Source organism: Poecilia reticulata, chromosome 4 (assembly GCF_904066995.2).
Source record: "Poecilia reticulata chromosome 4, P_reticulata-male-v2, whole genome shotgun sequence".
NCBI lineage: Eukaryota > Metazoa > Chordata > Actinopteri > Cyprinodontiformes > Poeciliidae > Poecilia > Poecilia reticulata.
Window position 1 is genome coordinate 8,532,654 of NC_088833.1, and position 24,695 is coordinate 8,557,348.

At 39.4% G+C, this 24,695-nt stretch overlaps 1 protein-coding gene across 3 annotated transcripts in view; it reads right to left on the reverse strand.

Annotated features, from left to right (window-relative positions):
- Window positions 1-24,695, reverse strand: part of kank3 (KN motif and ankyrin repeat domains 3) — a 39,955-nt gene that overhangs the window by 13,846 nt on the left and 1,414 nt on the right. For 2 of the 3 annotated variants that reach the window (XM_008406588.3, XM_008406591.3), the window contains exons 2-7: window positions 8,633-8,707; window positions 8,121-8,207; window positions 5,718-7,496; window positions 2,041-2,134; window positions 1,189-1,425; window positions 960-1,050 (exon numbers count right to left, since the gene is read on the reverse strand). In XM_008406588.3, the coding sequence (XP_008404810.2) occupies window positions 960-1,050; window positions 1,189-1,425; window positions 2,041-2,134; window positions 5,718-7,496; window positions 8,121-8,157 (2,238 nt within the window). In that variant the 5' untranslated portion in view covers window positions 8,158-8,207; window positions 8,633-8,707. Of the gene's footprint in view, window positions 1-959; window positions 1,051-1,188; window positions 1,426-2,040; window positions 2,135-5,717; window positions 7,497-8,120; window positions 8,208-8,632; window positions 8,708-15,968; window positions 16,061-24,695 lie in introns of those variants that run through there. The other variant, XM_008406590.3, reaches the window with a different exon arrangement.

Consider the following 24,695-nt stretch of genomic DNA (forward strand, 5'->3'; position numbering starts at 1 on the left):
TGATATTTATTCACAATTCAGCCATCAGAGGAGACGTCGGCGTCTTATTCAGGTGTTGGAACGACAAACCTCTTTTTGGCGGCTTACTATGCTCTTCTTCGTCTATAATGCTCTTCTTCGTCTGTAACGCTACAGTAGTGGAGCATTTACCGTAACTGCTGCTGTTGTTGCGCGCAACACGCTCACTTGCGTTTTCTACTAAAGTCTCCGGCTACCATAATAACGGTCGAAACTTTTTTTTCTCTTTCATAAAACGCTAAAATCGGGGACGGCTTTGGGAACAGGTCCCCTAGAATGGGGGACAGTCCTCGGAAATCGAGGACGTCTGGTCACCTTAACTTATAAGTCAAATTTGTCTTTTAAGTGTAGTAAGATATTTATACTAGAAGTAAAACAAAACGGCTGGGTAAGATTTGTGTTTTTTGCACGTGTGCTTTTGTTTGCAAGCCTTGAGTAAATAGACATTTATCCAAATATTAGACTAGGAGTATGTTGATATTTGATTGTGTGTGGATTTTATAAATCCAAACGTGTAGATCTAGTTCTTCACTGAAATCAGAGCAGTTTTATGTTTCTCAGTCTCTCCCTGCTGGTAACATGAAATGTTCATATGCAACAACAAAAACCTAAATTGAGATGACATTTTTGGCCCTGATGATTGTGCTCCTGTATATAAAAGCAGCTTTACTTTGAAATCAGAGCTCTGCTGTTGTTTATAAAGGAAAATCAACTGATAACTTTTGCTCCATGTCTGACTCACTTCCTTTTTTACTGCAACACATTGTTTAGACGCTCCTATTGTTTGGTGTTTAAGGAGTAGGAAGCTCCTACCACAAAAGATGCACTCAAACATTTTACAATTAACCTTCAGCTACACAGAGTCTTACTTGAATTATTATGAGGTTTCAGAGGTGAAATATTGTGTTTAAAGTGTGTGTAGGAGAGCTGCAGTCACGCACCACTTCCTTACTCTTCAGTGTTTTCACGTCATCGTTCAGGTGGTTCTTCAGAATCAGACAGGCTTCACGCATTTTTGAGCTGAACTCAAATCTGTAGCAAACAAGCAGAATTTCATTTCAGTTGAAGCATTAATCAGAGCTGGGAGATCAGGAAGTAACACTGCAACACTCACAAGTAAATCTGTGAGCATATAAAAACGGTTTCCAATCTACTTTTTAAATAACCCACTTTTCTTTCACAGCATCTGATGAATAATTTGGCGCTCTCAGCGTTTCCTCGTCCGTGTCGCTTTCGTCCAGGTTGACGTTTCTCTCCTCCTCAGAGGTTTCTTCCTCCAATGCTGCCTCATCTTCCTCAGTGCTATCCAAGCACTCGCCTTCTCCACTTTCTCCAGAAGAACTCCCAACTCCCTCCTCTTCGTCTTCTTCTTCCTCCTCTTCTTCCTCGCTGGAGGTGGATTCGTACCTGAAAGCATCCCAGTAAATACCAAACACAACAAGTAGTTCATGTTTTAACCAGTTGGTTGTGAGGCAACAGAGATTTATTTTCATTTATCAAACTTGTGTGACCTGAACAAAATTATGACAGCATATTAGGGCTACGCTCTGGGAAAAACAAAAACTTACAAGAAAAAAGTCGGACGAGAATAAAGTAAAAAAAAAAAAGAATAAAGTTGTAATATTATGACTTTATTCTCGAAATATTGACTATTCTCAAATTATAACTTTTTCTGTAATCATTTCTGACTTTAATCTCATAATTTTATTTTATTAAATAATTTCCCTTTGGGATTAAAAAAGTACTTTTTGAATTTAAATAATATAACTTTATTCTTGTCACAGTATGGCCTTAATCTCATATTATGACTTAATTCTCAAGTTATTACTTTATTCTGTAATAATTTTCAACTTTATTCTCATACGAATTCATTATCTGAATATTATGACTTTATTCTCATAATTTCATTTATTTTTATTAGAATAGCCCTCATACTCTGTCTTACAAAATGTTCTTTGTACCTTAAGATTTATTTTTGCAAAGGTAAAAGTGAAAAGTCGGTGCTGTGTTGCCTTCACCTACCCTCCATTCAGAATCCCAACAAACTGCAGGCTCTTCTTCCGATTCTCGCTCGAGTTACTCCCATCCTTCCTCTTCATGATTGATTTCAGCATACCTGTTGGCACAAACGGATAAACAACAATTATATATTTTTCTACAGATCTGGAAACCGTCTTTTCTTTTCTGCCCATTTCTAGTTAGTTTTAAAGTAATGGGGTAAAGCCAATCCTTTGTAAGCAATAATAACCCTAAACCAGCTATTAGGTAGAACAATGAAGCTACACTATTTTTGTAATCAAGTTGACATAATTTCCTGAAGTTTACATGTTTACATTCCCACAGTATTTCTTTGTACCCTGTCTCAAGCTTCATCTTATGTAGACATTGATATTACAAAACTTTAAATAAAGAGTATAGTATTCAACCAATGATACACAGAAGAACAAACAGATAAATAATCAAAGATTAGTGCCAGGAAAACTGATAAAAGATGTGATCTAGGATACATTTCCAGTCAGAGATTAAACTGTAAAGCATGGCATTTGCAAACTCATACTATGGGACTGTTTTGCTGCAAGTTGTTGGTATATTGCAGAAAGTATATTAATAAACTAGCAGTATCTCTAAATTCCTCCATTTTCTTTAAATTAACTTTAAATTGTCTAATTTTGGAAACCTTAGGCTTTCCCACCAGTGCAGTGAACCCAAAATTTTTCTGGGATGGAAAAAGCTAAATAAAATAAATCTGGAGAAGTTTGACCACCCTCACAAGCTGATCCAGGAAACCAATCGGTTGAAATTAATTTTACCAAACATTTCTTCCAGCTGCATGTTCACATCTGTGTGTTGATGTCAACTTTCTGAGGATTAGAGAAAATGTATTATGAATTTAAACTTGGGAAGCCAATACCTGTTTTAATGTTGCACAGTCACATCCCACAGAAAAGAAACAATGGTTTCAATAAAATCATTAAAAACTGAATAAATTTTGATTCTCAACAGAACTGCATTTGGACTTCCCTCATTTTGTGGCTCAGCGATAAACAGTTGGTGGTGATTTTTCTTCTTGGTGCATAATCTTGTCATGAGTAATGCATTTAATTTGTTTGACTCAATAAAAACAGAAGCACAGACATAAACAGTGAGAAACATAACAGCCAACTGGGCCAGTTAAAGCACCAGTCCGACTTACTGTGCCAGTTTTTCTGACACGTCGGCTCCATAAATCCAGAGCCTCACTGTGGGTCCATTTCTCTCCTGCTGCCTCATGTTTTTAGTGGCTGAAAGAACGACTGGGGTAAATGAGAAATTTTAAAACATGTTTATTCCAGACTGCGACGTTACTTATTGTACAGTAATGAAAAATGAACATCTTAATTTAAAACCTAAAGACGGCCTTTAATAACCTGGGCTTTGTACTGGTAGAGCATTAACACTTCATTTATCTTCAAAGTAAATTGTTCAGTAAGAGAAATCATCTATTCCTCTGAGGTTCAGTGAATGCATCATGATTTCAGGTGGATGTTAAAGGAAGGTAATCCGTTTCAGCAAAAATGCATTTATCATTGCACCAAAATGTCTAAAGATTACACAAAACAATCGATTAAAACAAATAAACATAATGGAGAATATCCATTATGTTTATTATTGCTAAATATATATGACCTATTTATTTTAAATTCACACCAGATACCTGCAACTCCAATCCCAGAAGAAGTAATACACATAGCTAAATCTATTTGCAAGCATGTTATAAGAATGATAATATATGGAATAATTATTGTAAAGACCTGGAATTGAGATGTAAAATTATTTTATGAAAGCAAAGAGTAATGTAAATAATTGCTATCATTTCTAGACACACTCACTGCACAAGACTCCACTGTTGAAGAAAAAGCACAAGACATTTGGAGAGTAGCCTCTTACCAGAACAACAGTGAAGTTTCTAGGCAGGAAGATCACAATGCGAGGATTGTTGTTAGCATGTTACTGCTAAACTTCTTGTATTTGAAATGAGAATAAATATAAAACTTTGTAAAGACAAATTTGATCATTTCATCTGAAGGTAAAACGGGGGGCGTTTAGTGAACAGAGTGATCTATTCACAGGGTTTTCTGTTGGAACATAACTCCAAATTATTTGTGTAAAAATTGCTTATTTGCAGTTTTTCTTTTTCTTTTTTGCAAAGGATATCTAAAATATTCAAAAGGAAATTCAGCTTGTAAAACTTTGACCTAGTTGCAATGGTACTTGACTCACTATTAGCTTTGGTTTGCTCATTCAGGTCAAGAAGTACTACAGTACACCAAGTATTGGGCCCCCACTCCTAATAAATAGCTTAATTTTGTTGTTTGAACAACTCCAGTTGCCACAGGTATATATATTCCAGCCACCAAACCTGCAAACTGCTTCTATTTCGTGAACAAATGGGTCGGCCTCAGGAAGATTAATATGAGGCAATTTGATGGGCGGACAAGTGGCTTGCTTGAATTTACTACACATTCCACAGTCAACTGTTAAAGGTATCATAACACTGTGGAGACGAACAGGAACAACAACTGAGCCATGCAAAAAATAAATCAGAGTTCATACTGAGGACACCAGCGTTCTGCAGAATCAGCAGATACAGTCGTATAAACTTCATATGATGTTCAGATTAGTTCAAGAGCAGCAAATAAAGAATTTATTTGCTTGCGGCTGAGCACCAAGCGGTACGCAAAGCAGGGGATGCAGTGGTGCAGAGTACGCTACAATCTGAGTCTAAAGCTATCTACATTTGTTTTGGTAATTAAGTTTGTTGCTTCCAAATAAAATTGACATTATTTTCCAAATTGTAAAGTTTATTGGAGGAAGAATAACAGTCTTTGGTTGTTTTTCAGGAGTTGAGCTTGACTCCTTATTTCAACTGAAAGGATGTCTTAATTGTACGGCACCCCAAGACATTTCGGAGAGATTTTTGCTCTCCACTTCATGTAAACAGTTTGAGGATGGCCACTTCCTTTTCTACCAACAGCGTGTAAAGCAAGGTACATGTAAAGCTGGTTGAGCAAGTTTACTCTAGAGAAATTTGAATCCCTGACCTCTGATCAACAAAATATATGTGGGGTTAGCAGCTGAGATGTCTCATCCAACATCAATGTTTGACCTCAAAGCTGTTGTCCTGAAAGAATGGCTCAAAGATTCCTATAACATCTCTAAACTGTGTTGAAAGCCTTTCCAGAAGAGTTGAGGCTCCCTTCTCCTGGCTCCAAAACTGCAAAGTACCAACTATTTTTGCCGGTATAGTGTGTTTACAAAGAAAAACATTGACTTGTTGAACACATAATGCACATGTTTTTATATATTAGAAGCTGAATGGTAAGTCAACAACAAAACACGTCTTTTCCAGCAGCCATTGTACAACGCATACAGGGATACAACCAGATGACCAAATGTGCTGGAGCTCAGCTGGGTTGCTAGGTGAGGGTCCGGTCTTGGCAGCGGTTAAATGTGACTCAAGAACTGGGAGGTTTTTGAAACGGTTTAATTTCCGGACACCAAAAATCATTAAGTTATCGCCAGAAAATGTCTGGCTGTTTCTTTTTTTTTTACGTGCCTGTAGTATTTTTTGAAGCAGTTGAAACTCTGCTGTTGTTAATGGAAGCCAAACGGAAGAACAAAAACATACAAAATGTAACATTTGCATAATCACTGCTCACCTGTTTTAGGGTCGCTGGTTCTGGTCTCCTCCTCCTCTTGCTCTCCTGTTTTTTCCTCCTCTGCAACAACCACCTCTTCCTCTGGTGAAACCTTGTATTCAGCAACAGTCAGCTGTCTCTTCTTTGGCACTGCAACCTTCTCCTCAGGATTTTCACCACTCAAGTTCTCCCACTGACACTCGACGCTGACCTGCTCCACAGGTGTCTGTTCTGGTTCTGGTGTTGCATCAGTTTGTGTTCCCTGCTCGGTTTGATCTGCGCCCAAGTCTTCGCCAACACAAGCGTGTGTCACCTCCGGATGGCACGTCGTGGCGGTATGCTTTAAGACGGGAGCTAAAGTCTCTACCTGGGCGTTTCTCGTGTCGGGTTTTGCTAGCGCTCCCTTCTCAGCCGTGACTTTAGAGGTTCTTTCGTCGATCTGAGCTCTCAGGTTATCAACGTCTTTGTCAGCTGCAGTAAGGCGGCTTTCTAAAGCTACTATGGACTCCTGCTGGAACTTTATAGTGTCCTGTAAGGTGTCTATCTCCCTCTGCGCCTCTGTAGTCAGACCTAGCAGAGACTCCATAACCCAGACTTCAGCCTCCTTTGTCCCTGCTCTGACTTGTATCGCCTGCTCATGAACCACAGCAGCTTCTGTTCCTGTGGTTTTGTCACATACTTTCACTTCTGTGCACACAGATGCATCTTTCACGCCATTCCTGTGATAGAAAACTACAGAGGTCATTGGCACGTCATCCCCAACAGCAACAGATTTCTTTTCTTTTTCTGCCGAGTGCGGTAAAACTTTAGATAACGGCGGAGGGGGAGACTTCAGCTCCTTCCCCTCAAACTTCTCAGCCAGTCTTTTCAGCTCCCCAGATTTTACAAGACCCTTATGTCCAGTTGAGGTTGGTGAAGTCACTCGGCTGGAGTCAGATTGGAGGATCTCCGTGGTTTGCGTGGAAGACTCTTTAGACTGCTGCTTCTGATGGGAAACCTCCATGGCTGCTTTCTTCTCCTCCAAGGCCAACAGGAGCATGTCTTTTTCTGCACGCAGCTTTGCCAGCTCTTTCTCCAGAGCAGGAACACCCTTCACTCTTTCCTCCATCTCCTTCAGCTGCTTCAAGGCAGTGGCCATCTGCTCTCTGACAGTCTGCAGCTGGCTGGGTGGGATCGGGGTCACCATGGTGCCAGCAGCTGGAGTGCTTCGCCCAGAGGTCTGAGGACTGGGTTTGGTCCAGCTGTTCTGCAGCGGCGGTAAAGATAGGGAGGGCGTGAGCTGCTTGGGAGGATCTGCGAGCTGGAGGCGCCCACCATTCTGGTGCTGGTGGGTTTGCTCCTGCTGAAGCCGCCTGCTGGTTTCCAGGAGAGTCCGCTCGACTCTTGGGTTTCTCTGTGGCGGAGGTGGCGGCACTTTGGCCCCAGCAGATAGCGGAGGCACGTTGAGGAGAGTAATGGGGGAAATGGAGAGAACTTCGCAGGGCGCCGACCCGAGGCGAAGGCGTGGTGGCGGGGGAGGAGGAACCCTCCCGTCTTCGCTGACTGGGGAGGAGAGAGACTCTGTGGATGTCCAGCCACTGGTGCGTCCCCCAACGCTTGGACTCCTCTGGGAAAGCTTGAGTCCCCGTCCAGGACGGCGGGAGCTGAGGGGAGCCCGGCGGAGGTTGTGGCCGCTCTCGATCTCTTCCACATATTTCAGGAAGTCCAGGTCGAGCTGGAAGCCATAAGGAGTCTGGACTGAGTAAGAGCCCGACTGGTCAGCCTCTTCCTGACTGGAGTAGATGAACGCTGAGCCTAGGTCTGAAAAGAAAAAACCTCCCATCAACTACTCTCACAGACAAGGTCCCCTTTTTATGACAGAGGATTAAGGTCATACTGTGAAAAAATAACTACATAAAACTGCAAGAATAAAGTAATAATATTACGAGAATAAAGTAATTATTTCAAGAATAATGTCAAAATATTAAGACAATAAAATCATTCAAGAAAAAAGTCAAAATAAGATGAGAACAACGTCCAAATATTTCAAAAATGAAGTCACATTAATATGAGAATAAAGTCGAAATAACACGAAAATGAAGTAATATTTCCAATACTTCCTCAAAGTCTTAACATTATTACTTTATTCTCATAATAATATTTGTGCACAACTTTATTCTCTAATTATTATGGCTTTATTCTCGTATGTGTTCAAAGGCATACTTTTATGACTTTATTCTGTTCATTTTATTTTTTTATCTTCTTTTGGTGGCCTTAATCATCATAGCTTTAACCAATTTATCCATTGTTTCATTCTTTATTTGTCACTAATTATTACATAATTGTTGAAACATATTTTACTCACTAATCAAAACTCTTTAATTAGTCTCACAAACATTCAGGTTTCTGAAATCAAATATTAAAATTAAAGTTGTAGCTCCTTACCAGGCACCTTCGGATTAACTTGCACTGATTGGGTCATTTTTCAGGACTGAACCCTCTCAGTGCCACAAATCTCCGGTAGGTGCCAGGCTGAAGAAAAACAGAGAAAGAAATCATTCCTGTACTAATGCTGGTTTAAAACGACAACCTAATAATAATCTGAAAACATAGTGCAGAAAATTTCTATTAACAACACTAAGCCACTTACAAACTTTGAAACATTGTTTGCTTTTTTCTTTTTATTCTTAGTTAATCACAACCCCCATTTTTAAAAATATACAAATATACAGCTGCTTATAAAGTACAAAGAGCTAAAAGCAAACAGCAGCTTTACCGTCTCCCTTCACAGCCTAGTTATTCAATGTTAACACACTTTTCTTCTGAGGTACAAGTCATCACTTAGATGTTTCTAGAAAGTAATGACACATTTTTGCTACAATTATATGGCCAACAGAAAATGGCAACCTAAAAGTAACAGATTGAGACTTGAAAACAGAACATTATGGGATGTTTACCTTCCTCAGCCACTTAATGAGAGATTGAAGCAGCTGGAGCTCAGGGAGGTTTCCTCCTTCCTGCTTCACACAGCCCTGTAAAACAAAGACAAGAGGTATGCAAAACACCGCTGTCAAGAAAAACGACCCGTGGATCAGAACAGGTCATGGATACAATAATCATCCAAACAATAAACGGGAAGACTAATGTAAAAAAAATACGCTCTGTATTTAAAGGTTTAGGTTTTCACCCGCATAATCTATGAATGCATCGAATGTCTCAGATGCAGCAGCACCTTGTAGAAAACAAGAGCCAAACCTCAAATACAAGCAGTCAGTTATTTAGTTTCAAACATACACACGCGTGTTCCCCCGCAGCACATTCCTAACACATGCTGTTGAAACACGCCTGTCGGCCTTGTGGCTCACCAGCCACTGATAACCCGTGAACACATCCATCATTTGTTAGCTCAGACACACTTCTTGCTGTCAAAGAAAATCCCGCTATCAGTCACACAGACAGGAAACCTTTTACCTGAATCCACAGCAGGAGCCCCTCAGGGAACTGTTGCAAACTCTAGACATGTAATGTTCCCAAAGACGAAAGTAAGGCTTAAATAACCAAAATCAGCCGCTGTTCATTCAGTTTCCATCCAAACATCCCGGCTCCAGAAACCTGATGTTGCAGAATCTAAACCAATCATCTGGGTTCCATGATTCTTTTAAAACGGACTAAACAAACAATTGCAGATATTTCAGCAGTGGTCAGGCTTTGAATATAGAACCAACAAAAACCAAGGATGGCGGATGGACTACAAAAAATAATGGATGATGGATGAATGAATGCATTGATGGACGGATGGATATGGATGGACGGACGGATGGATGGATGGTGGATGGATGACATGAAAAACAAATGGGAGGTTGGATGGATGGATGGACGGACAGGTGGATGGACAGATGGATGGACAGACGGTCGGGATGGATGGATGGTTGGATGGACGGATGGATGGATGGATGGATGGATGGATGGATGGATGGATGGATGGACAGGTGGATGAACAGATGGATGGACAGATGGATGGTCTCGGTTCTGTGGTTGGCATGCAGCTGGACTCTGGTGGCCATTTTAAATGATCCCCGTCGTCCTCAATAATCTCATCAGCAACCAGAGGAATCTGTTGAGCATCCGCTTTCTTTCCCCTGATCAGGACTAGCAGACTTAGAAAATACTTTGTCTCCTGTGACACCTGACCTTTCACCTCCAGGCTCAGGGAGAGGAAGAGCAACAGAATGTGGGAGGAAGCCTTAGAGAATTCATCATTTAGTCTACTGTTGGCTTAGTCTGTGCAATAACCTGCTGCTGCCTGTCTGTTTATTTGTCTGTATGCTTGTGTAAATGCTTACTGTGTGTGTAAGCATGTGAGCCGTTTGTTTGTGAGATGCTGTCCTACTGCTAGAGCCTTAATTTCCCAGAGGGAACATCGTCAGGGTATCAATAAGATTTTTATCTCATTATCCTAAACTTATTTTTTCCTAATGTTATTTTCCTTTCAATCCTTGTTCAGACCTGAAAATTAAATCCGATTTCATTCTTTTCCAGACAGCGTCAGATGCCAAAATTAGAACAGGGCACGAACACACAGTTTGTTTAGGTTATAAACAAGTTACAAGAATCTCTAGTGGGTACGTCAGAGGTCAGATTGTATCTAGATATACAGTTTAATAATACTACACCGATGTACTTATCCAAGTGCATCTTAAGGGGACCCATTATGCTTCCTGGAACAGGTTAGGAAACGTCTGTGGTCCATCTACAGCTTTGAAAAGCAGAAGTAGAGCCTCCTGCACAACCAACAAGAATGCAGCAAGTGGTTTCTGGATGGAAATAAACAACAAAGCAGTTGTCTTTTCCAGCAGCCATTGTACATCTCATACAACGGTAAAACCATCTAACCAGCTTGGGATGCTAGGTGACGGGATGACGTTGCTAGGTGAGGGGCAGTGTCTGCTGATTTGAGCTTTAAGTTAAAGCTGCAGTAGGTAACTTTTATAAAAATAGATTTTTTACATGCATGTTAAAATTGTCACCATGTTGTAACAGTACAAGACAAATAATCTGAGAAAAATGTTGTTCCAACTGCTATCTGCAGAAATGCATCATTCAGTCAAAAACAACCAATCAGAGCCAGGAGGAGGGTCTTAGCGCTGTCAATCACCCTTGTGTACACACTGATAAATGTGCTAATGGCAGATTGGGAAGGTAAGAATTATGAAAAAAGTGACAGTAAAGTTAGAAAACAGCCTTTTAAGATTTTTTTATGCAGCATTGTTACTTGTGTACATATTGCTTTCTTTGTGATCGTTTTAATTACTAAATCTGACTACCTTTGTGATACAGATTTATCAAAATTGTAATGTAGTTTGCAGCTTTTTCTAATTACATGAACTAAAGTGGATTCAGTTTTCAAAGATGACTGAAAAGTCCAGCTACTGTAAACCATCCAGATGGTCAAGCATGGAGGCGGCAGGTGATCCTGTGGGAATGTCTCCTCTAGTAGAGATGGATGAACAAAAGTCATCAGCAAGAACACAGTAAAGTTATGTAAACAGAACAAAATACACACAGACATGTTGGGAGTTTTCTGAAATATGAGCAGGATTATAAAAGCTGTTGTAGCAAAATTGGATTTCTTTTGTTTTTTCAAAAACACTTAGATGTTCCTCCCTCCACTCTCCAAATCCTTCTTAATTTCTCCATCTTTTTATTTGCCCACATCAGCAACCTTTAATCTGCTTTTATTTCTCGCTTCGTTGTCTCAACCCAGCTCCACTCACATGACTCTCTTTACTTCTCACCCAGAACATCCCTCAAAACACACACACTCTCTCCCTCTCTCACACACACGCGCACACACACACACACATTTCTGCCTGAACTCAAGTGTTGTTGTTTTTCTCTCTGATTTGATGACACCAAATTACAGACTGGATGAAGAAGCTGCATTCCTTTCCTGTACTCCCCCCTCCGGTCCTGACCAGCTGAGAGCCACGCTGTCGAGTCGCTCGCACCAAAAGAAGTGCAAACATAAGAGCGGTTCACATAAAGACAAGCCACAAACACAATCACAGAAATGGCCATAAAGAGCGTGTCTAACAGCACTTAACTCTAAATTTAAAAGTCTCTGAAATTATGTTTTGAGAAAGAGGGCAACACTCCTTGGAAGCCAACATTTCACCAACATTGGCTTTAAGGAAAATATTTCAATCCTAGACACCAATTATACAGTTACAACCAATTTGTTTTTGCCCGTTTTTACTCACCAGTCGAGCAAATTCAATGCAATTAAAATGCTTGTAAAGATCCATAGTTTAATCACATGCTAGCTGGTTGAAAAGGGAGAGAAAAAGATAAATTGAATGCATTCAATTCGTTTCAAGAAATAATTAACATTTCTAATTCTGGTTGGGATGTTCAAAGATTTATCTGTGACATAAGATGATAAACTGCTTAAAGTAAGTAAAACTTTACGATCAGCTTTTCTACACATCTGATATTGTAGCATACATCTTTATATTTTCAAGCTGCCGCAGATTTGTGGGACATGCCATAAAAAGTACTGCAGTGTACTTTTATGACAGTACATTGGTTCGGAAATCACATTGCAATGACCCAATTAAAACTTTCCTAAACTTATAATACAACTATGAAAAAAACTCTGTCTGCACTGATGAAGATTCACTCACATCAGCATGTCGAATGCTTAAAAATGGCTGACATGTCAGCGGCCTAATTTATTGAGCAAACAGACCATTTCTCACCAAACATAAATTAGAGAATACAACACTGAAGTGTTAAAAATGGGGCTGCATTCCACTTCGGTATGTTTGCATGTTAAAGGTTAGAAAGCTACCAAAACACAACAACGTTTATCAAAGACTTGGAAATAAAGCGGATTGAATGGCCTGCAGTCCTGATCTCAGCCTCATTTTCCAGTCAACAACTGCCCTGTACTCCTGAGAGATCAACACAGCCACACTGGTGGATTTGTGAAAAATACCGATTGAAAAATAGGCCACCATCCCGCAGCAGTGAGTGACTTTAATCATTTAGTCCACATGTGTCAAACTCAAGGCCCGCGGGCCAAATCTGGCCCGCTGTAGCTTTCTATGTGGCCCTCTACACTCCAAATTACGAGAATCTCCACATGTTGTCAGTTTTTGCTGCAAATTTTCTCGCAATTGGTCAGAAACATTGAGTTTAAGTGACTGCTGCCTCAGCTTTGCTTGATGTCAAGTTACAGTCTGTAATTGATACGGCAAATAAGAAAAAGTCACATTTAACATAGTAGCAAAATATTGTAAAAATTCCTTACAAACATTTCTAAGTTGGCACCACAAAATCTGTAAAACAATCACAAAATACTGGAAGAGCAGCTATGCATTGATATTTTAACAGTTTAATTGATTTTATCAATATATTCTGGCACAAGCGTAGGAACGCTCAGATTTTTTATATGGCCCAAAATAAACATGAGTTTCACGCCTCAGATTTAGTCCATTAAACGACAGCATGCACACATTCACAGAATCGAGTTGTTCACTGAATGTTTGGCATGAGATGGTCAGGTGATCAAAATGTATGGAAATAAAAACAGTAAATAAAAATTAACTTCTGTGGGACAAAGTAAAATCTACACATTCGCCACAGTAGAATACAAATACTTGACTTACACAGGACTTGTTTAACAAAATGCTCCTAATTTATTTTACATCTTGACATCAATAAACATTTTTTATATGACAACATAACTGCTAATATGAGAAACCGAGTAACGCCAGCTTATGAAACAACCAGTAACACATTGAAACCCCGGCACATCTGGTTAAAGGTGAAATTATTCAGCAACAGATTGACTTCTTAAAGAGGTGTTCCTGTTTTAATGGGAACTTTTATTGAGCCATGTCTGTTCGTGTAATCCTGTAGGGATAATATCAGGGCTTTTAAGAGACTGTACTGAGTCACATGATACAAAACAAGTTCGTAGCCGTTAGATAATTTAAGACCTCGTTATTTGGTGCTGACTGATGCGTCCAGGTGTTGTCGTGTTTACGTCCCCAACAACCTGCCTCAAACCTGTGCAAATTTATACAATGTTTAATAGCTTACACATTGAAATTATATGGTAATATTGGTAAATGTTGGCCAAAACGTGACTCAGTCAACACAGTTAACACCTTTTTACTCCAGAATAGACCAATTGTTATGGTGGGACCAGTACAGAATGAAAGCTGGTTGAGGCCACCGATGACCAAAAGCTTTTCCTGTAATGGTAAGTTGTTTTTCCACCATTAGTAGGTTGAGCAGCGTGTACACTAAGTTGGTTGACAGCGCTCAGACCCTCCTCCTGGCTCTGATTGGTTGTTTTTGGTCTGTGGCGGTGCATTTCTTCATACAGCAACAGTAGCTCAGCGAGGAGGTGAAGGAGATCCATTTTTTTATAGATTATGTCTCAAACTGTCACGACATGCTGACACAGGGGTGGGCAGTCCTGGTCCTCGAGGACCGATGTCCTGCAACTCTTAGACGTCTCCTTGGTCCAACACACCTGGATCCAACAGCTGAATCACCTCCTCTGTTCAGGCAGGTTCTCCAGAGTCCTGCTAACGACCTCATTATTTGACTCAGGTGTGTTGAAGTAGAGACACATCTAAAAGTTGCAGGAGACCGGCCCTCGAGGCCTGGAGTTGCCCACCCCTGTGCTGACAGTTTTAACAAATATGTAAAAAGTTACATGTCGCATCTTTGAGTTGGTGTGAAATGGTCCCTATTTACATTTCATCCGATGAGCAGCACTTCTCTGAGCAAACGTGCCTTCCTGCCTCACCAGTGAAAACAAGACAAGTACAGAACAAATTAGTATTCATGCATCTTTCCCTGCAGGCTGAGAGGGAACATGTGACGCCGAGTGCAGAAGTTTCCTGCTATCCCAGCACAGCCTCACAGGCGTGCCAGTAATGCAGAGGAAGACACTGGTTTGTTCTGTACTCAGCTGGACTCATGGAAGAGGAAATGTTGTGCTGTTGAAAGAACTGGGGCCATGTTTTGAAACGGTGACCTCATCCCCAACACCACCCTTTCCCCAAGAAAGGAAAGCCAGAGAGAGAGAGACGGATACCCGATGTGACTGACAAGAAGGGAAGGGAGTTAGCAGCAACATCCTCTCTCTGACAGAAACTTTCACAAACTGACTGCTTTACGTGAGAAAACAACACCCATTCAGAAACCTCAGCATGCACACATTCACAGAATCAGATCCAAACCATGAAAACGCCTCCAGCTCCAAATGCATACCATCCTGTCAGTCATTTCTGTTACAACGGCAGAGTTTAACTGTTTCAAGCCCCCTCGATTCTTCCCTTCACAGTTATTCCAACTTTAATCCAAATGCTTTGCATAAAAATTCACAGAGGAGCCACAAATTATTCATACCCCAGGGTAGAGTTATTAAAGCATGGCTTTAATTTTACCAACATGTTTCTTCTGGTTGGAAGTAATAAACTGGAGTTCTGGAGTGGCCCAGCTATTACTGAATCACACAGATAAAGATTAGAGTGATGACAAGGAGGCTTTCTGAACTCAGACTGGAAGAACATTGTGTAAAAACCTTTATGACGGTTTCATTGCTCCAATTTAAAATAAAAAGTTCCATTGATTATTGAAAAGATAAGAGAAGAAGAAACTTCATTTTCCTTTTTTCCTAAATTAACACTCCTCTAAAATTGTTTGCTTATATTTCCCATCAGAAACAAACTTCTTGGTTGAATGAAAAATATCTATTGGCTGTCAATCTACCAGGGTTTTCTACTTGGGTTAAAACAAAGCAAACAGCTGCTAACGCTGACTGTCTACAGGTGAGGAGTTTTGTTTCATGTCTTCAATCCTAAGAGGACTTTCAGTCTGACACTCAGCAAACACTCGGACAGGAGGGCCTCTTTGCTGCTGGGATAAATCTGCCGTTTCCTGAAGGAAAGCCTAAAACTCCCTCAATAAATCCCCCAACATCAGTACAAGCATACAAACATAACTCCATGCACCCGTTAGAAACCTCCCATTGTCTCCCAGTAGGGGATGTGGAGGGGGGTCCTGTCAGGAAAGGCACTGGGTCATCCTGAAAGCTGCTTCCTGAAGGCAGCAGGAAATCAGAGGAGAAGACAAGCAAAAACTGAGCGCTGAAAAAATACTGCGATACAAAGACACAAACACGCGGGCATCCTGCAGCCAGAAACCATCCAATATCACATGACGCGTCACGCTGCTGTTAGATAAAACACTTTCACATAGACGCTTTCAAACCTTTAAATAGACCGCATCGATACCAGCGACATTTTCCGTCATAAACCAACGTCGCATCGCTAATATCCTATTCCTCCTCCATAAAAACAGGAAGAAAAAAAAAACTTCATAATGACAATCAGGTTAAGTTTAAACGTCACATGCATCCTGACGCTCCTCCTTCTTCCTTCCAGCAAACACAATCGGCCACATTCAGACCCCACAATGAGGCATTATGCCTCTTTAGTTGCTGCGCTGTTTTCAAACTGTTTTTGTGAAGCTTCATTGTTTCCTCCAAAATCAGGCCCCCAATGCAGTCCATGTCTGTGCAGGTCCAAAATGTCACCAAGTGAATTCAATAAAGTCAGAGAGGAAGTAGCAGCCACTTGGAGAGTTTTAGGATGAAGAGGCACCATTTGGATGTAGAGTGGCTCCTGCAGAGCGACTGAATCAAAGGATAAAAGGAGGCCCTTTTCCAGGAAAAATGCACGTTTTGAGGTGTTTTACGATGAAACATTTTACTTTCCGTGTCCGGTCTGTAAGTGCAAAGTCGAGCTCCTCTAGTTTTTTACTGCTGAAGTTGTGATTACTGTACTTTTACGTGTATTTAACATGAAACATCATCCTGCTGCTTCTCAGTTAGTTGGAATTAAACTCAAATATCGCCACAACATTCCTTCAAGGCAGCGGTTTCCAAAATTTGGGGTCGGATCCCCACTGTGGGCAGTAAAACACCAAGTGGGGGGTCTGGAGATCATCTCCAGACATCTAATTACATTTTTAAAATGAGTGCACATTTTATTGTAATCGTTAGACGAAATAAAGTGTGATAATCATAACGCGGTAAAACAAATTTAATGAGTGTCGGGGCAGTTTGTGATGTCGCTACAGTCTTGGCATGTTGGGTTTGTTTTAGTGTTTTTCCAGCAAAGTGGTGCTAGATCAGACCTTATGCCATAACTGGTTTTTAACTGGTTCTATTGGGGGGGGGAAAGGGCAAAGAACCAGTTTGGGTTTCCACAACCAAGTAGGAGCCACACTGTTGCATTATTAAAATCTCTCACACATTAAATATTTGATTCTCCCTCAGTTAAACTCCAAGTTTGCCTTGAACTGAAGCTTTACTTCCAGAATTCAATTGGTTTTTAAACCGGAAGCCGTTTCTGAACTGCCTGTCATGTTGTCATTTTTTATGTAAAAATTGAGCCAAATCATTTCAAACATTTCAGCGTGAAACAGCCAGAATATTTCTCCCTTCATAACAGATCCTTCCTCTCAGCAGGTGTTAGACTTCAAATGTATTTTGTATATTTTTAAACTAATTCAGTTGCACATTCCTGTAGACTGGAGCACACTATTTCTCTAAAACCACACAGTATTTATGTTGCAATTTTTTCCTCACTGTACAGGATTTTTACTCTTTATTGTGTTTTTATATTCTGTCTTGTGTGAGTTTATTTGTCTGTCACTTTGCTGCTGTTACACAGGAATTTCCCTCATAATCGGACAATAAAGGATATTTTTATTTCTATAAAAATAACTTTGGTGTTTATTTAAACCTGAAATAGTCTAGGCAATAAATCTCAGCTGCTGGTATTTTGTACGATGGGAAGGCTTGGAAGCCACTGCTCTAAAGTATGTTTCTACTAAGTTTAAACAACTTAAATAGTATATTAATGAACTCAGCTATTTGAGAGTGGCTCAGATTGTTAAACTGAATGCTCACAAATCAAAATGTTTCTCAGTTTGCTGTCAGTCATGTGAAAATGGGAACCAGATAAACAAAACTATCTTCCCCAACATGACAAACTGAACTGTCATAGATTATATTATAAATCCCATCAGATAGAACTTTATTCAAATCTAATTTGTCTCATTTCCGTCTTCTCCAGTCACCTCCACTCTGACATTTCTGGCTGTATAAATAAGCAGAATAAATTAGCTTAAGGCCTTTCTATAGTGGTTCGGCTGACCTAGATATCTGCTTCATACATTTGTATTTTAAGAGGAGACTGTGACCCATTTATCTCCTTCATAACATCAGCTACTAGACTCTCCAGATGTTTTATTGTCATAACTACAGAACAAGAACAGATGTCAGCCAGTTTCATGCCCAGAAACAACTGAGATGTTGCATCTGATATCGTGTTATTTCCTTAGCTGGTGGAAATTACACTGGTTCTGCCTCTGTTTGATGGAAGGGGTCGGGGTAATGACAAGGCATGGGAGGCATATAACTCTTTGAAATATCTCTTGGTGGGCACACCTTAGTCTCCACTGAGCTGCTCCAGTGGAAAATACATGTTTATGGTCTAATTCAGTTTTCCAGAATGCGCTGATTCAATCAGCCGTTGGATTGGGCCTGGTAATTGCTCCTGTATTCACTGCAAAATGTGATTTGCAACTCTGCCAGGCATGACAACGTTTAATTGAACATATGAATGTCGCAAGGTGTACTCCAAGATTTTCAGATAACCTGAAATCATGACTAATTTTTAACCATTTTCAACTAACTGTTTTTCAATTTAAAATCTTATTTTTACTCAGTGAGATATTTTTAAATCATTCACTGGGGAACTAAAGATGCAGCCAAATTCACCATTTAGTAAAATGCAAGGACAGACCTTTTAAATATAATGTTAAATAATAAACCTTTACTTGTTGTGTAAGCACCAATTTTTCTTTAATCACCAATGTGAAATCAACATTTTCACATTGAATGGATTGAACTATCATTTTCACAACGAGGATAATAGACAAACCAAGTGAACAGGGTGTTGTAGCTTTAACTGATTTTAGGTTTTTATCCACCCATCTTATTTTGAAAAGTTTACAGACAAACTTCTATAAATCTCCCAATATATTTAATATTTTAACTGGGAAATGAAACTTTCTGAACTAAACTATGCAGAGCTTCGTACTTCTGAAGTGATTTATCATCTTATTACATTTCCCTTCCAAAGAACCAGATTTATTATTAACTTTTAAAGAAGGCTTCATATAAAAACCTATTAATAAAAACTTTAAATAGATCAACCAAATGATACATTGTCTATGCTCTGTTGTGGAAAAGCTACTGGATGAAAAATAAATGAAAAAGCAGCAAAAGTTCAAAATATTACACATAACTCAGTCAGTTTGGAAGCAAAATGTAAAGAAATGTGAGATGACATAAGACTTCCTGTCACTTACTATGAGATGAATTTCCAACTCAACATAAATGCAAAAAATAAAAAGGGGAAAACGAAGAAGTCAGTAAATTACAGGTTGAAGGGTAAACAGGAAGTTCAAAGTGGGACATAAAGACAGTTTTGTCCATTTAGGCCACTGCGGGAATGGAGAGGCTTGTTAGGCCTTTTTATGGGACTTGGGCACTTCATCCGACAGGGAAGCATTTCCTCAATAAACATCACATTTATTCCATTATGAGCCACCAAACAGAGGTAACCTCTGTGTTTTAAAGGGGTTTAGGCCTGGAGCCTGAAACAAGAGTTGATGATCTCCCTTCACCTATAAGCAAACTTTTTCAGGCATCACAGTTACATGGAAAAAGCCTAACAAACATTTTTGAAGTGCTTTGGTTAGCAAGCATGTCATGAGATTCAGTTTGACCTTTTCCTATCCTGTGATCAGAGGGCAGATTTCCACTGGTTTCTCATAGTGTCCCAGCAGCAGCAGCAGCTGATGGGAGGCATTTTCATCCTGTTGTTACATTTTGACAGTAAAAAGCAGAAGATCATCTTATGTGACCAAACTGTCTTGATGTCTCGCTCTGTTCAGCAAATCTTCACTGCAAAAACTCAAAATCTAACCAAGTACTTTTGGTCTAATTTCCAGTAGAAATACTTGAAATAAGACAAAACTATCCTACAAGTAACTTTAGTAAGACAGATGATCTTGTTTTAGGTAAATAATTCCTTAATACTGATGTGCTTATTTGCACACTTTTAGAAGAAATGGATCACATCAGTGTGTATAGTATTGCGATCACTAACGACTGCTTATATTAAATTTGGTAAGTCATCAGGCCAAGGTTTGAAACCTTCGGCTTTATTTAAACTTTGAATGCAAATTATACATACGGATGGATAAATGTCCAACACTGTGGCTGCATGAACTTGATGTACAGTTTCCTTCAACAAAAATCCTATTATTAAAAATCACCTAGGCTCATAAAATGACGAGGAAATTATAAGAAAGGAAATTAGGGAGAATGTAGGTTTATCAATTCTCAATCACAATCATGAACAACCATATTGCAGTGCTACCAACTGCCTTGTCATGCTGCAAAGGTTTTCATGCATTCATTGATTATGCTTCGTGTTTAAACTAATATGTGACTTCTTGCTCATAAAAAGATAAATTACTTCAGATTGGATTTTATTTCAGAGTGAATGTCAATTATCAAACTAAGCGGATGTGGAGATAAGAAACTTCAAGTTAAGTTGATTAAGATTAAACAGTTTAATATTTCAGAAAATTGAATATATTATAAAAAACACTGACTTTGCAAATGACTCAAACATGAGCTCCTAATTTAATTTAATTTAGGTAATTAACTCATGATCCCAAAACTAATCAACTTATGACCAACTAATGACTTATGACTAAAGGCTAACATCATTATAGCAAAGTCGTTCTGTTTTTTCAGTTTGAACTGTCAAAATCAAGCTGTCATAAAGCTGGGCATGGATTTAGTCCTGCTATTTATTCAAGTTTATCCAGCTTAGAGTTAGAAAAAAATGATGACATGGTGAAAATGATTGTGCACACAGTGTACAGAAAACACATATTTTTAACGGCACGTTTTGAGCTCTTTTAAATGCTCCCACATGTTGAATGAAATGGAGTTCAATAATTTATTTTACAAATAAGCAACAAGCTGCTGCAGAACTTCAATTCAGATGGGACAATATTAAACTTTGGCTATGATTATGAACTGAGATTTATCTAATATATAGATGTAAATGTAATTTCTCAAGCTAAACTTGGGTCTCAGGAATATCAGGTCTGAGATCCTGATATTTAGGATATTAGTAAGAAAGCCTCCAGTTTCCCCTCCAGATCTGACCAGTGTGCAGCCTCTTCTTGTAAAAACATACCGGTTTTATTTCGCTCCTGACACTCCAGCTCTCTCTGTCCTCACTGCATCATGCCACAGCCGTGCACAGACCGGCTCTCAGACCTGCTAAAATTAAAACCACTTGTAATAAAGCTAAAAATACGACGGCATGCAGCTTATCAAGCTACAGGACTCACGAGCACAGTCTCAGATTTGATTTTGCCCTTATTAAATAAACTGTCCTCCATCAACTCTGAGGTGTAAATAAGCTGAAAATGCATGAAGCAGGAAGATGGTGGAGGTTCTCATTACAAAATTAGAGTATGTTTGTAGCTTTGACCTGCAGACACCTCAGACTAAACTTTCAGGGAAGCTATTTTTGAGGCGGCAGCAGTAAGTCAAACCCCAGAGTCCTGTTGCAGGAAGACAGTTTCCCCAGAGTGAGCTCCAGAAAGCTGCTAATAGCTTAGCATGTGGATTATTTTCCTCAACTCTAATCAGCTCATTATTCATCCAAAAATATCTTAGACAATACATTTTAAATGTTTTTTTTGTTGTTCTAGAAAAAGGCAAAGAAAAATCATTGTGACAAACTGATCATTTCTGAATGGAGACATTCAATTGTTGAGGTATTTAGGAAACATGAGAAATGTTGAGGGATAAATTATATAAACAAGTACTACAGAGAAATAGAAAGGTTTAATTGAAATTAAACTCTTTGGCTTAACCACAGTTAACTTCACTGTTTGATAGTCACTTTTTCCCCCAGGGCTCCAATAATAAATCTTTATTATTGGAGATTATTTACTAGATCAGATTTAAATTGATCTAGTAAAGGACTGTAAACTTAATTAATTATCTAAATAACCAGCTCCCTCTAGGGAGATTTTTCCACCACAATATTTCAAGGGATAAAAAAAAAACTGCAGTCGTCACATTTGTTGACCTGCGTTGGTTTCTGCCTTAAAGCAGATTTAGAGTACAAACACCAAAAAGGAACTTGGTAATATATATATATTTTCCTTTTCAGCATGGGCTGGTTACTGGCACCAAGATGCGTGGAATTTTCAAAAAGCTATAAAACCATTAAATTGTTCTATTGCACGATTCTTACTGTTAAAACTCCAGAGTAAGTACCAGAGTCACTCGGGTTTTTCCAGCTTTTTAGGCCGTAATTACCAATAAATTCCCTCCACCACCCATTGCTGATTACTGCCAGCCTGTTAAATCAACACTGTGCCAAATATATTTGGTCCTCATCAGAATTTAAGTTAATTTCACTCTTTTACAGTTTTTTCAACAACAGATTGAGCATTTCTAACATCTGTAAATTATTGTAAATTAACACATTAAGTGTTCTCCAGGTAGAGTTTTGTAGCACAGTCAAGTAACTAAATTACCTTCAGTCAAATATGACTTTAAAGAAATAGGACTTTGTAATTTAATGCTTTAATGCTAATTGGGCCTCTGTCTCTTTCTGAAACTCCACCTTCAGGAAGGCATCACAACATCGTTCCTCTATTAACCCTCCAGCAATGTTTTACCAGCGTTTCACTGAAAAGTAGCTCGTACAATGGGATCAGCAGTTCTACAAGGTGTTTGCTAATTTCTGCTGACTAGTCTGAAGGAGCCGAGCGAGGGAGTCATGCTGTGGCTGCTCTGTGAGGCGGAAGCTTGGAAGCTGCAGCTCCGAGGAGAAGCTGCTTCTCGAAGGCGAGACGGGTTTTCCACAGTTAAATGGTTGAAACGGGAGATTCAAGGATTTCTCAAACGTGCAAGAAAAAATTTAAGGCGAAACTCCAGGTATGTTTCTGATGAAGGAATAACATAACATGATCTAAAGCTAAAAAAGTTGACTTTACATAATACTGCCCCTTTAAAATCTAAAAGCTGAGGAGATAATGTTGATATCATGACTACAGCACGTGAGAATTGTAACAGCACAAATTTATGGATGCGCTGCTATAAATGCTGCTTCCAACATAATATTTCATTGTCACACTAGTATTTATTCCAACAAGCCCACACCAACGCAACCATGCAAGATGTTTGCATTTAAAATGCAGCAGAGGTTTCTGCGCCTGCAGGCTCTCCATCATCATCATCATCATCTTTCAAAGGCTGATGAAGAAATTCCACTTTAACACTTTGTGTCAAGTAAAGGACACAAAGCAGCTTCAAGTTCAGCCGCCGGCCTCTTCTGGTCAGACTGAATTATATTCTACTGTACAACATCACATCACAGAACCATGTCACAAGTTTACACACAATTATTAATATCATACTCTGGGTTTTTAATAATGGATTTTAAGAATGGAACTTTTCTATTGCCATCAACAACTCTGACTGGATATTCAACCACAGACCACAGTACAATTGTTAAAATCAAATCAGAATCAGTTTGTTTTCCGACCACGACTCGTCTTTCAAGGATAGCTCATACATTTTCCAACAGGTCTGGTACATAGGGTCCGACCCAGGAACCATCAGAATGAAATTCCAGCGGGCAAAATCTTGTTTTTTTTCTCCAACAACTTCATGCAAACCAACAGTAACACCAAATCAATCCCACAGCATGATGCTACAAATATATTTGAAAGCCTCACTGTGACACTTTCAGCTACACTTCTTGTTATTTTGGCCAAACCGTCTCATCAAACCGTAAAACTTTTCTCCAGAAGACATTTGACCTGTTTGTTGACATTATAATTTCAGAGCACATGTCTCTATATCAGAATCAACTTTATTGGCCGAGATTATGTGTAGAAACTAGACATTTTAAGTTTCCAAGCACTCACAGCAGACATTAGGTATAAAAGTAGAAACTTTGAAGGACATAAAATAAGAATAAAGCATAAAGGGAAGAAGTATTGTGATTGTGCAAAAAAAAATTTTTTTTCACAGTATGGGTGACTACTTTGTGGTCATGAAAGAGACAACCTGTGGTGGCTGGTTTTTGAAAATAACACTATGTAGCGCTGACCGGAAGGTAAAATTCTGAACAGTTTGTGTCCAGGATGTGTGTGGTCTGCAGAGATGCCAGCTGCCCCTTTTCTGACCTGTATAGCTCCTGGATGGAGGAAAGGTCAGCATCCTCTTCCCTGATCTAATTGTTGGTTGAAGTTTGACCCAGTCATGTTTTGTGGCTAAACGAAACCACACCGTGATGGACGAACACAGGACAGACGGAATAATTCCTGTGTAAAAGATGACCAGCAACTCCTGTGGGAGGTTGTACTCCTTCAGTTGCTACAGGAAGTACAGTGTTTATATCTCAGAAAGTCCCAAAAAAGGTGGTTCTTAGGAACCAGAGGTGATCCAGAGTAAACAATGTTGTTGAGGAAGGTGAGTGGAGGTACTGTGTGGGATGTTCTTCCCCATATTGGTGTTAAACTGTTGTCACTGTGGCCAATGATGCTGGTCTTCCAGTATCACTGAATTAACATCAGTTTTGAACCTTGATGGTTCTTTGGCTGTTTTGGGACATCCTAAATATCTTGATTTCATCTAAGAGGAGCAGCTTTGGATTAAAAGGTTAAAATTTGAGTAAATTTAGAACACTGAACCTTAAACAATGTGTAAATACACCTAAAATTGGGTCCATTGTAAATCAACCTCCTTCAGTGCATCCTTATTGCACAAAGGAGCGTTATCACATGTCCTTCCTGCCAGCAGTTGGTAGACTC